Source organism: Dermacentor variabilis, chromosome 6 (genome assembly GCF_050947875.1).
Source record: "Dermacentor variabilis isolate Ectoservices chromosome 6, ASM5094787v1, whole genome shotgun sequence".
Classification (NCBI taxonomy): Eukaryota; Metazoa; Arthropoda; class Arachnida; order Ixodida; family Ixodidae; genus Dermacentor; species Dermacentor variabilis.
Window position 1 is genome coordinate 178,642,769 of NC_134573.1, and position 12,658 is coordinate 178,655,426.

General features: G+C 44.6%; 1 protein-coding gene across 2 annotated transcripts in view; it reads left to right on the forward strand.

The window, feature by feature from the left end:
* Itpr (Inositol 1,4,5,-trisphosphate receptor) overlaps positions 1-12,658 on the forward strand; it is a 174,015-nt gene that overhangs the window by 81,631 nt on the left and 79,726 nt on the right. For both annotated transcript variants that reach the window (XM_075696968.1, XM_075696969.1), the window contains exons 23-25: positions 2,794-2,919; positions 4,645-4,845; positions 6,347-6,567. In XM_075696968.1, coding sequence (XP_075553083.1) covers positions 2,794-2,919; positions 4,645-4,845; positions 6,347-6,567 — 548 coding nt within the window. The remainder of the gene's footprint in view (positions 1-2,793; positions 2,920-4,644; positions 4,846-6,346; positions 6,568-12,658) is intronic.

Consider the following 12,658-nt stretch of genomic DNA (forward strand, 5'->3'; position numbering starts at 1 on the left):
TAGCTGCGGAGGAAGTAGCATAAAGATTTGGTTAAATTTTCACGGTGAAGCTGTTATTGTGGATGGGGTGAAACATGTCTGCTGCAAAACATACACTTAAACATATTTTCTAAAAGTTGGTAGAAATTAAACAAGAAGGTTCTTGAAGCTAGAGCAATGAAATTTGAAGAAAATGTTCAGGGTACTTCACTGCACATGCATGGCAGTGACAATCAGCTTTAGGGTCACATATGGTACATTACTGTAGGCTGTCATATATTTGTACATTTGCAATACTTCTGGCGCCATTTGTGTGCATTATTAAATTGTTCCATTCTGTGCAGTTTGGAATTTGTGAACTTGGTGAATGGTTTTCTTGCTGGGGCTGTACATTGACTTCAGCACCTTTTGGAAACCTGTGTAATTTGCTGTGTTACAACAATTTACTTGATATGCGAATTCAGTAAAGCAATGTGAAATTTTTTTATACAGCAAAAGAGTCTTTGCATAAATGGTCTTCTGTGTGGCCTTGTTGCAGCCATGTAAATGCTACTACGGACGGCAGCAAGGTTTACATTGCCAGTACCACTAGTTATTACAGCCTTTTGGTGTACTCATAAGTCTGCTGTTGATTTTTAAATGGATGACACTTTTGTTCATAACATTAACATTGTTATTGATATTTCAGTGTTGTTGCAAGTAAATGAAAATATTTGAATTAACTTTTTATAATTAGGGAAGTGTGTTGATGATAGCATATCGTGTGCTTTGCAGATGTTGAATGAAAAAATGGTAAGCATTTGGACACACTATTACGTCCAGGTAGCATCACAGTGCCAACAGATTCACAGGATGAAACAGAGAATTTACGATCTCTGAAAGATGTCGTGCACTGTATTTGCATTGCTCGATTCTGATGCACCTTCTTCTTCTTGGAAAAATCACTTTAATGGTGATTGGTAATTGGCTCACACTGCATGAGGAGCAACATGTAGCAATGGCTGTGATGCTGTTTATGTGCTAAAGAAAGGTGAAGTTTCTTTGCTTAATTCATTGCACAGTTACAAAATAACACCTTAGTCACTGCTGTATATAGTAGTTTATTTCAGTACTGTGGGGTCCTCCTCCGTACTCTTGCGACAAAGGGATGACACCACAGTAGTGCAATCACAAGGGCATTTATTGCACCTTTCATAGATCAATGCCTGCTAGCCAAGTGGCTATCCAGAAAACATGCCGATGGGCGCGCGACAAATCTAGAAGTCCGACTCACTGCGACCGGATAGCGAGCGAATATGTTCGCCCCATGCTGGATCCTAACACCTGGTCATTCACGTGTACGGTCACGTGAACGGTGGCACGTTCCAAAGCGGCCACGCGAGACGGTCTCGAAGAAGCATGGATCGGCGCACGCGCGGCACGGCACTTCCGTACTGCTTGCTGTCCCAAACCCAAGAGAGCAAGCGCCTTGTCTTTCGGCACCCAAATAACCCCGCCTGTCGGCGGCATTAGCAGCGCAACACTCGCGCCATCTCTCGTACTGTGCCTCAACCACTCCGACCGCCGCGGGCACCAGGCCAAGCCGCGAAGCCGAATTACAGGAGACGCGCGATGCGGGAAAAACATATCAGGGGACGTGTGAGAGTCGCGCATCCCCACAGTACATAGGCGATCTGATCTTATCATGCTGTTGGTTTAAATTTATCAGTGTTTCAAGTAAACCTTCACAGAACTTGAGCATCATATTGAAAGAAGTTGTCTTAATATTTGAAAATTATTCGATTCATATTCGTGCTCAATTTGGTTTTAAAATTTGCCATTTGCATGCACTATACTCGTGGGCAACTTTCTGTGGCTTTGAAAGAAAAGCTGCAGAGGCAAAGTATGCAAAAGTGAGAGCGCTTATGAAAAGAGTCCCGCATTTTAATCCACGTTAGTTTAGGCTGGGGAAGAGCAAACATAAACACCTTATTAGCAACAGTTAAATAACACAGAACACACCACTGAGTCTAAATGTTTACTTGTTTTGTGGCTTTTCTCTTCCGCGTCTGGGGAAACACGAAATCGTTGCACGTGGAAGCTGTGTCGATTCAGCGTCTGTTCCAAGCAACCAAAAGCGCTGTCAAATGTTGCCAGATTACTTGGCGCGGTAACACATGTGCAGCAGCCACGTACCCATAGCTTTCCCTTCATAGCCACAGACAGTTGTCCGCGAGTATAGTATATTTGCTGAAAGATATAGTATTTAAACCAAAAAAATGCACACCATAGCCATAAAACTTGGACAGTGACATGAATAGTAACTTCAAACAACTGATTTATTGAAGCTGCAGATTTGTGATTAAACATAGAGACTCACGTACACACATCAGAGTACTCGATGCCTAATGGGACAACCAGCCAATGTAAGAGATCTCCGAGCCGCATAGCATATTTGGTGTGTGAGTTACGCAGTCACTAGCTTTCTTTTTTATGTGTTCTGTACCTCCATTAGTTCTCATGCAGTTTGATATTGTGGCCTTGGCCAGAATCATTACCTCATATACATATACTACATGGTTTACATATGCAATCCTTGTAGTGTGTGGGCAAGTTTGCTACTTCATTTCTCAAATTGAGCAAGTAGGCTTGCTCATTCAAGCATTCTGGCAGAGGACTATCTGTCCAATGTAGTGCTTTAATGGTTCTAATATTCCTCTATGAAATATTGTGAATCACATGAGGTCACACAGTTGGCAGTGAGAAATATTACCTGAGAGATGTGCAGTGTTGGACACAGATCAATCTTTGTTGGGGCAATTTCTTGTTCTGCAGAAAGAGGATGTACGGATGGGCGAGGTGATGCGGTTGGCACATGACTTCCTGCAGCACTTTTGCCTGGGCAATCATCAGAACCAGGGACTGCTGCATAAGCACATTGACCTCTTTCTCACACCTGGGGTAAGCACAAAAGACATTTTGTGGACTCTCAGGGAGGAGGCAATATTTAAGCACTGCATGGCAGTGATGAAGACCGCAAGTGCAGGGTTCGGTCTAGCTTGAATTCTGGGATTTTTATGTGCCAAAACAATGATTTGATTATGAGGCACACCGTAGTGGGGGACATCGGATTAATTTTGTTCACCAGGGGATTCTTAATTTGCCCCTAGTGCATGTGACATGGGCGTTTTTGCATTTTGCCCCCATCAATGGTTTGGTCTAGCTAGAGGAAAGGCTGAGAGATGGCAGTTTTTGTTCCTTGTCCCATGCTTAGTGCTGTTTGCTTCCCAAACACAGCAAGAGCCGCAAGTGCTGGCAGGGCCACGGGAACAGTGAATAATGGTGCGTGGATGTGAAAGGACACGCTGTGTGCACACTTTATTTTCTATCAAGCTCTTCTAATATAGTGTCAGTGTTTCGGATGAAGTCATGTAGCTTCTCGTAACTGCCACACAATCCTTACAACTAATTGCTGTAAGCAGCAGATAATTCATTAATCTACAGGATTATGATATACAAGTCTTTGAGCTTTGTTGATAGATTATTAAAGTATGATTGCTGTAAGGCCGTGTTGGTAGTACCGTGATATTCTTCCTGCTTTAACAGTGATGAGCTGGTTATTACCATTGCATGACATGTGTGTTGAAGAGAGGCAAAGGGTTAAGGGACCCTACAGTGACTAAGAATAAAACTTTATACTCAGAATTAGACATAGGCAACAAATGTATGTTTCCTGTTGCATTGTCCCTATGCATTTTACTTTCAAGTTTCTCCTTAATCATGCCAGTCTTATGTACCAAGATGCCAGGGCAAGATTGTGGCTTTAAGGCAAACTGTTGATTAGGATGCTTTCTCATCCTCTAAAACTTTCCGTGTGGTTTGCAAGTACTATTAGCTGAATGCCGGCCCAAATATTGCAGTTTCCAGATTGTCCAAAGCGGACAAGTTCTCATCACTGAGAGCTTTCGCTACAGATGAGATGTTTTAGCGACACAATTCACTTGACTCCAGTTCGCACTCTTACAGTGATATCAGTTCCGAGGTCGCCTCACTGCCTTCATCCGGTTCATGGCTGACAAAAGGTAGCTTTAGAAATAGTGTCCCCAAGCAGCTTTGGTACTCAAAAACCCAAGCTCTTTTGTATGCCTTTTGCCTTCTTTTGTTCTCTGTTTGCATTGTTTTGTACACCTGACCAATGGTGTCTTCCAACTTGGGTCCCCTATTTCTAAAGCTCCCTAAAGCCTTGCACCTTGCAGATGATGCCCTCATCTGCATACATGACTGATTTTCCTTCTCTGCAAGTGCTGAAAATGTCATTCCAGCTAGCGCAGTTTTCATCTGTTAATACCGAGTGTTAAACCTTGAAGATGTCTCAGGGCCCAAGGGAGTCTCGATGAAGGAGGCAGCAAACGCTTGAAACACTATTAAAACACTGTTACATAAATTAAAACTACAAGCAACACAAATGAAGGCTTGTAGTTCAATCCACAGCGCCAAATAGATAGCCAAACATTCTCATTGAATGTTTTGTAGAGATTGTTTAAAAGCCTCACTCTGAGTGACACAGATTTAGGGTTCTTTCTAACGTTTCCTTTGGCATGTAAGGTTTTCTGCCCTCTGTGATGTTTATTGCATCATTGGTTTGCCCGTTTATATTACAAATCACTTCCATGCTTTTGTATGCAGCTGCTGGAAGCTCAGACACTGTGCAGTGTCTTCAAGGACAATGTAGGGCTGTGCACCGAGGTGACGGAACGAGTAGTGCAACATTTTGTCCACTGCATCGAGACCCATGGGCGCCACGTGGAGTACTTGCGTTTCCTCCAGACTGTTGTGAAAGCAGAAGGCCAGTATGTCCGAAAGTGCCAGGACATGGTCATGCAGGAGGTTTGTGCACATGGATTTTGTGTTATTCAGATCTTGTTGCATCATTTGAAGACATATCTTAAGTTTAAAAAGCATGGGCTGCTTGTAAGGAGCAACCATCGAGTGGCTTGGAGGAAAAATGCATTAACTAGCACCATTCAAGGTGCTCAACCAGAAATCTCCAGTACCCTTCACAGGAGAAGCTAAAAGGCGCTGAGGGGGTGTTTGGGCTAAGTATGACAATGACTGTATGTGAAATACAGTGAAATTCCTGATAATCTGAAATCTCTTAAATTGAAGGAAAATTCTAACTGCTCTGTTGGTTCCGGCAAAGTCCCGTGTAATTGAATAGAGAGAAACTCCTGCAAATTTGAGCTTGGAAGTACCATGCAATGTTTATTTTGGACAAACTCTCTCACTCCCATGCACTGCTTTTCGGAAAAACCCGAGCCAAAGGTAAAGGCTTGATCCATCGCTAGCTACCGGAATGTCGTTTGCTGTAAAAATGATGAGAAAAGATGTGCAGGAAATCGTGACCAAACCAGCAAGCAGAGCAGTGCACACTTGATCACGTTATTGCATGCACCCCCCCCCCTCCCCCTTTCGTCTCAGCATGCGTTTGATCACATAACCATGCACTCACCTATGCCCCCCTCTTAGTGTGCGCTAGACCACGTAATGTCTAACATTGGGCACATGGGAGTGGCGCACCAAGCCACCATCCTTCTCGACTCACCCTTGCACACTTTCCTAGGCGTGATCTTATCACACTTGGACTTCATATGGAACCTGGGCTTCTTCCGGCACATGTCGCACGCTGATGGAGGAAAGACAACACTTTTTCAATGCAAGCCAAGTGATGATTTTGGTTTTGCACATTGCACCACATAATTGATCGGCCACTATATTTAAAGGGCTCTCCTTCGTTCGAACTTCGTTTTATTTGAATAAACTTCCGGTCCCCTTAGAGACTGAATTAACGAGTCTACTGTAGTTACTGCAAGAGCACTCCTTCACTTCAAATAGTGGTGCATCATGTCTACCTGCCGCAATGGCTCACTGGCCACTTCTGCTGCTGTGTTCTGCTGCTGAGCAAAAGGTCACTGTCTTGATTCCTGGCTCTGGCAGCCACATTTTGAGGCCGGCTGAATGCAAGAATGCTCATGTACCATAATTTGCTACATGAACAGGTGATCCCAGGTGATCACGATTAATTTCCCCCACTGCAGTCTCTCTCATAGCTTGATTATGGTTCTGGGTATAAAATTACATAATTTAATTGTTTGTGATGGTGCTGTAATCATCTTGTCTCAAGCAGCTTTATGTGTGTTTTGGAACTGATTTATAATTTAGCAGAGAAAAAAGTTTTGTGTGAAGTTTACGTTGAGTTCAGCATTGCGGACTGCTGTGCTTCTCATGTTGCATATCGCTTGTTAAGTCAGTGGTATCGTACTGTACATTGAAAAGGAACTGAGCAGCTTTGCATGGAGTAACTTGTATGCTCTTGTGTGTGGCTGCACAGCTGGTGGGGGCTGGGGAGGAGGCCCTGGTCCTCTACAACGACAAGGGTACCTCGGAGCAGCTGGTGGAGTTAATGCGCTCCGAGAGGCAGCGGCTTGACCCTGGCGGACCACTTCGTTACCACATCGATTTGGTCCGGCTCCTCGCCAGTTGCACCGAGGGCAAGAATGTGTTCACTGAGATCAAGTGCCACTCCCTGCTCTCCCTAGATGACATCTGCAGGTACGGCACTCAACTTCATTCATCCATTTGCCATTGTACAGCTAGTGACTTACCCAAGAAGGCAGGTTTTACTGTAGTGTTCTTTTATGTGTGTATAGGAATAGAGAAGTACCCTGATTTCGCAACTTTTGTGCCAATACTCTGATGTTTGGGTTCATTTTGATATTAGTTCTTTTCTTTTTTCCATCTTGTTAGCACTGCAAGCTCATGCTAGTAACTATATTTTGAAGTTTCACACGGCAAGCACACTTTAAGTGACTGTGTCTTCTCTAGAATTCTGGCCTCTTTCTGATTTTACTCTTCTGATAGCCCAGGAAGATGCCAGGAATGGGCTATGTATAGCAAAAGCTGTTTCAGACTTTGGTAGTGAACATGGTCTGGATAAGCAGCTGTGATTTGCTGATTCAATGTCTGTCATAGATTTAGATGTATTGTGCTATTTGAAACTATGATACGTGTAGATGGTTTGTGTATATAGCACATGCTTTCATATATGTACAGTGAAACCTCGTTACACCGTAGTTGGCCGGAGCTTGGAAAAAGTATGTACTAAACTGTAGTACTGCTTAACCGAAATACTAGCATGAGATCGCCCACTTACCTGTCAAAAATGGAACTCGGAGTGCGATAAAAGGGGAAAAAGACATGCAGTATTTATTCACTTTACGCGACAAAAGTGTTATTTTCGTTTGATGCCGCGACAGCCTAGCAGTGACGACAGTGGCCTCAAACTTACTGAAACTGCGAGCCAGCTTTTCAGCCAGCCCCCTCTCACAGATTCCTCGTTGGCGTTGCATGTTCTCCGTGCACAAGGGCGGTAGCACTGCAGTAGTTGCAGGGCGCCTTTTTTTATTGTGGGGTGCTGTTCTCGTCCTGACGATTGCATTCATGAGGCTGACGTAACGCGCAGCTTCTGCCACTGTCAGGCATGAATCGACCATGCTGTCGCTTTCCCTGTCATCCTCATCACTGTCGCTAGTCGACACTTTGGCAACAACAGAAGCAACGATGGCGAAAAGTCGAATCTCGTAGCCAACATCTCTTCGCGGTCGCAGCAGCGCTGCCGAGCAAATTCTTCGCACTCCAAATGCCACACACCGTAGTCAACAGTAGACCATGTCACGTGCCAGTGCCGACTTCTTCGTGGCACGTTCAGTAGCACGAACGATGTCTGATTTTTTTTCTATGCTGAGCATCCGGCGTATTTTTTATCCAAGCTTCGGTATGACGCGAGTCCTTGTTTGCACAATGCCACAACGTGCTTTGGCATGGCGCCGAAATCATGTTGATGTGGCTTCACGCGCAAATGCACAGGGCGCTTGGAGGCCGTTGTTCTGATCTCTGAGGCTTATTGTTCTGCCGGGCCACCCAATGGAGACGACGCACCGCCATGTTTGCACGACAAAAAGTGGAAACACTACGTGTTAACTGATACGTACGCAATAAGCTGGTACAGTTTATGCGGGTACAAAGCACATTATTTTCAATGGCCGCTGAGTCGGGGATTTGACTTTACTACTTTTAAAACAAAACTACTGTTTAAGTGGGTACAGTTTAACGAGGTTTTACTGTATATGTATAGCTTTAGTGTTATATGTATAGATAATGCGTGTGTTTGCGTATAGTGTAGATCTTCTTGTGCATTTGTCAGGGACACTGTTAAGTATGGCATCGTACAGCAGGTGGCTTAGCTTACTGTTTTACTATATCATCACTCTTCCTGCTCTTCTCTGCTTTCCTATGTTCTTCCCTTAGCACCAGTGTGGAGTAGCTCCACCAATGTGGAGTAGTAGTGGTATGCTCCATCCAGTCAACCTCCATCTTTTCATTAATTCAACCTCTCTCTTGGCACAATGATTAATCTTATATTGGCTTTGCCCTTGTTTGTTTGGTAGGAAGGAAGAAACCTGCCAATACTTGTTAATTCACGTTTCTTGTTGTTAATTCAGTTCAGCTAAGTGTGCTGGTGTCATGTTCACAAGGGGAGTGAATATGATAGGGTAGTGTGGATAAATAGGGGAGTGTGAATATCAAATTTTAAATTTTTAATCAAATGCAAATAATAAAAACCAAGTGCGAATTGAATAGAATATTTTTGTAATAAAAATACTATTGGTTATCAAAAGTAAAATTTTTTTTCGCCAACCAGAGGTATGAGAGAAAAAGAAAGAAAAAGGAAGTATATCCCATAGCCTACAGTAGACTCTCGTTACAACGAACTTCACGGGACCGCTGAATTTAATTTGTTAATTTAAATTATCAAAGTACTGAAAAACCAATATTTTCATATCAGTAATGTAACACAACAATGAAAATTACATACCTTTGCAGCAGATGCGCGTGCTCGCACGTAAATAATAAACGAGAATGCTGGACACAGTTTAACTACAATTTATTGCTTGAAGAAGTCTGTAATCTTCTTCTGGTGAGTAGACAGCAAGCGCTGCAGGACGAACGCTTTGACATTCTCGATCTTCCTCTGAACGTCATTGGGGACATCTTTACAGTGCTCGAGGAATGATGTCTTTTCTAGAAAAACTAAAAGATCTGAATTGGAAACAGTCTCTTCCTCTTCGTGTGTTGATCCAGTATCGGCATCGCCTTCGTCACTACTGCAATCTTCTTGCTCACGCACTTTATTCACGATGTCTTCGTTAGTGAGCTCTGCAGAAGTAGCCGCTGTGCTACAGCACAGCGGCTACGTCAAGCCTTTAAAAGGCCTGCCTTTCACCAGCAGTTGCTGATCGTGCTTGCCTTCACATTCCACCATGACCCTGTAAGCCTTTCTGCAGCTTGACGGATGTTTACCTGTGTGGGCAGCTTCAGTCGAATATTGATCAGGAGGCGCTGCGCAAGGCGCTTCCGAAATTCTGCGTTCACACATCTGATGATGCCCTGTTCCAAAGGTTGGAGCAAAGAAGTACAATTCAGGGCATAAATTCAAGTTGCACATTGCTCAATCGCACATTCATGATATGCGCTGAGCATATGGCTTGCATTGAAGTCAACAATGAGAATTTTTCTGTCTTTCTTCTGCATTGTGTCATTGAGCTGCAGCAGCCACTGAGTGAACAATTCTCGCGTCATCCACGCTTTTCTGTTGGCTCGGTAGTCGCAAGGTAATGAGACAACGTTTTTCAAGCAGTGCGGCTTAGCAGACTTGCCCACAGCTAGCAGCTTGAGTTTTTCTGTGCCCGTGGAGTTGCAGCAGAACAGAACTGATACTCGTATACGTAATTTCTTTCCGCCCTTGCACCTATCACCTTTGAAGTTCATCGTTTTATCAGGCAACAACTGATAAAAGAACACCGTTTCATCGTCATGGGAAACGTTGTCTGGAGAGAAAGGCTCGATGATCTCTTGAAAGCGCTCGTTCCGCCAGGCAACTGCACTCTGGGCATCTGCTGCCTTTTCTTCGCCACAAGCAACCTGCCATGCAATGCCATTCCTTTGCTGGAAGCAGTAAAGCCATCCGGCACTTGCATCGAAAGCGGAGATGTCCAATGCGGCCGCGAACTGTAGCGCCTTCTCTTGAATAATCGGGCCTGACAACGGCACATAGTTTTGTCTGGCATCCTGAAACCACGTGAGGACGACGGCGGCGACATTCTGGTAGTTGCCAAGCTGCAAGCGTTTCCTTGAGGGAGCCAGCTGTGACTCTCGATGCAATTTCATGATCTTTTCCCGATCCTTGAGTATCATTGCCATTGTTGACGGGGGAACATCACGCTCTCTGCACAGGTCTACTTGCTTTCTTCCAGCATTCAGCTGCATCAAAATGCCCACTTTTTCTTTGAGCGAAAACTGGCGTCGCTTCCTTTTAGCGGCGGCGGCCAGGAGAACTCATTGTCAGCAAAGCGAACGCACAACACAATCACAGCACCAATAACTTTGGAGCTTCTGCCGATCACTATCAACGTGGTGACATAGTAGGAGAGTCTGAACATGACCAGATGCGACGCTCACGCTGATGCCAATGCTGCTGGGGCTGTACCCATTGAAACGGTTTCCCCAGGGCATGACTGCTGCTGCTGTGGATGATGATCATAGGTGTAAGCCTCAGGGATTAGGTACCGAAACTTCAACGGAACTTCGTAATAACAAAGCATCTTGGTGATTACAGGATTGAATTACGTATGTTATTCTGAAATATTCGGTAATCTGAAATTTGTAGTACTGAAAGTTTTTTACATTGAAAATATATGCATTTTGGTGGGGAGCTAAATAAATTCGTAAATCTGAAAAGTTTGTTAATGTGGTGTTCATAGCAACGAGATTTTACTGTAATACCTTACACTAAAGATAGGCTTTCTGGTCAACAAAATTCTCTAGTACAAAACTTTTGCTTGACGGTATCATAACTGCAGTCATGAAGGATGAGTAGCTGCTTGACATGTTCGAGGAGCAGTGACGCCCTCCTGCATGTCACCAGTTCCTTCAGACACCAAAAAGAGCTGCTCAAAGGACACACTAGTGTCTGGTATCGGCAAGTATCAGTTCGCAAGCCGAGCCAAAAGCTTCTTTTTGTCCCAAAATTTCACCATGCACATATCTTTCAACCTGTGCTTTTGGAAGTGAAAATTGTTGACAGAAGCAATTGAATATTGCTACTAGTTGATGAATTGATAAAAGATATATAAAAATGAGGCTGCAAAGAATAAAACCTTGATCTTTGGGTTTAAATAGCTGCGAATGGGTTTAACTGCTTTAGGCATTCAGCTCTTTAGGTATGCTTCAGGTCGTATGGCGTCCCCTTGAGTAGTGAATAGTGCAGATACATCATAGGGAGTGGTAACTTGCCGTAGTGCGAACACAAATTATGATGAATAATTGACAAACTAGCGCCAGTGTGTATTAATGCTTTCACGTGTACTACTTCTACTAAAACAGATAGCATATTATGCTGACGCGCTCGAGGAATTTCTTTCCTGTTGTGTAATGCAGCTTTTCCTCCAAAAGCTATGTAATTTATTTTTCTGGGCGATGGTCGGCGAATTGAGAGGCTGGCCAAAATGGCAACATAGAGTGACAAAGGGGTGATGGCGAGCAGCGGCTGGCAGGACAGCAGCTAGGAACCATTTCAGACGTTGCAGGTGGCGATGGAGAGTGGCCGGGACGCAGAGCATAAGGACGGCGCTGGAAAGTGGCTCCAGCAGAAAAGTCATCCCATTCATATGTGTCAAATCCGCAACACTCGGCTTGCGAATGCTTGTTACTGAAACGTGCAGTGTGGCCATGATATGCACAGTAATAGCACATAGGTTGAGTCGGACGCCATGGCAGATACTAAGGTTGGTTAGATGTGTGGGAAGACACCGAAGCCAAGTGGGCTGGCGTAGGTTTTGGAGGCATCGAAGGAATGATGGCTGGGGTAACTGCGGCTATGTGCACGTATGTTAGTGGGGGCCTAGGAGCTAGAGGGTGTATGCAGTACCAGCCATAGTCACCAACTCCTCCTTGACAACTTCACGCAAAATAGTACTGGAGGCATGGGAAGCAATGGGACCTGCCACGAAGCCAAGAGACTGCAGCTCTTCTCGTATGACTGCGCAGACCATTGCGTGCAATGAGGGATCGGTAGTGGAGTTGTTTTCAGGGGTGTCCAGCGGCAATCGTGCAGATTCGAGTTCGTCAAAGCACTGGCACGTAGCTAGAATATCAACAATGGTAGCCGGGTCCTTGATGGCCAATGCATTGAAGGCGATAGGCCCGATGCCTATGAGTATGTGGCGTACTCTTTCTGAGTCTGTCACGGAAGCATTGATGTGGCAACAAAGAGTGAGGACATCCTCTATATATGACGTATAGAACTCTCTGGGTTGTTGCTTGCAACTTTCAAGTGTCTTCTTCGCGAGGGCGGAACGAACCGCCAGAGTACCAAAAAACTTGTCAGAGCTGCAGTCAGTGAAGTTGACCTCTTGGATGAAAAACCAAGTCTTCGCTATGTCCGTGAGATAGAAGAAGATGTGGCATAGCTTCAGCGCAGCATCCCAACGGTTAGCAGAACTCATCCGGTCATAGTTGTCCAGCCAATCCTCCACATCTTCACCACAAAGACCAGCGAACAGGTGGGGATAGCGCCGGGGGCTAC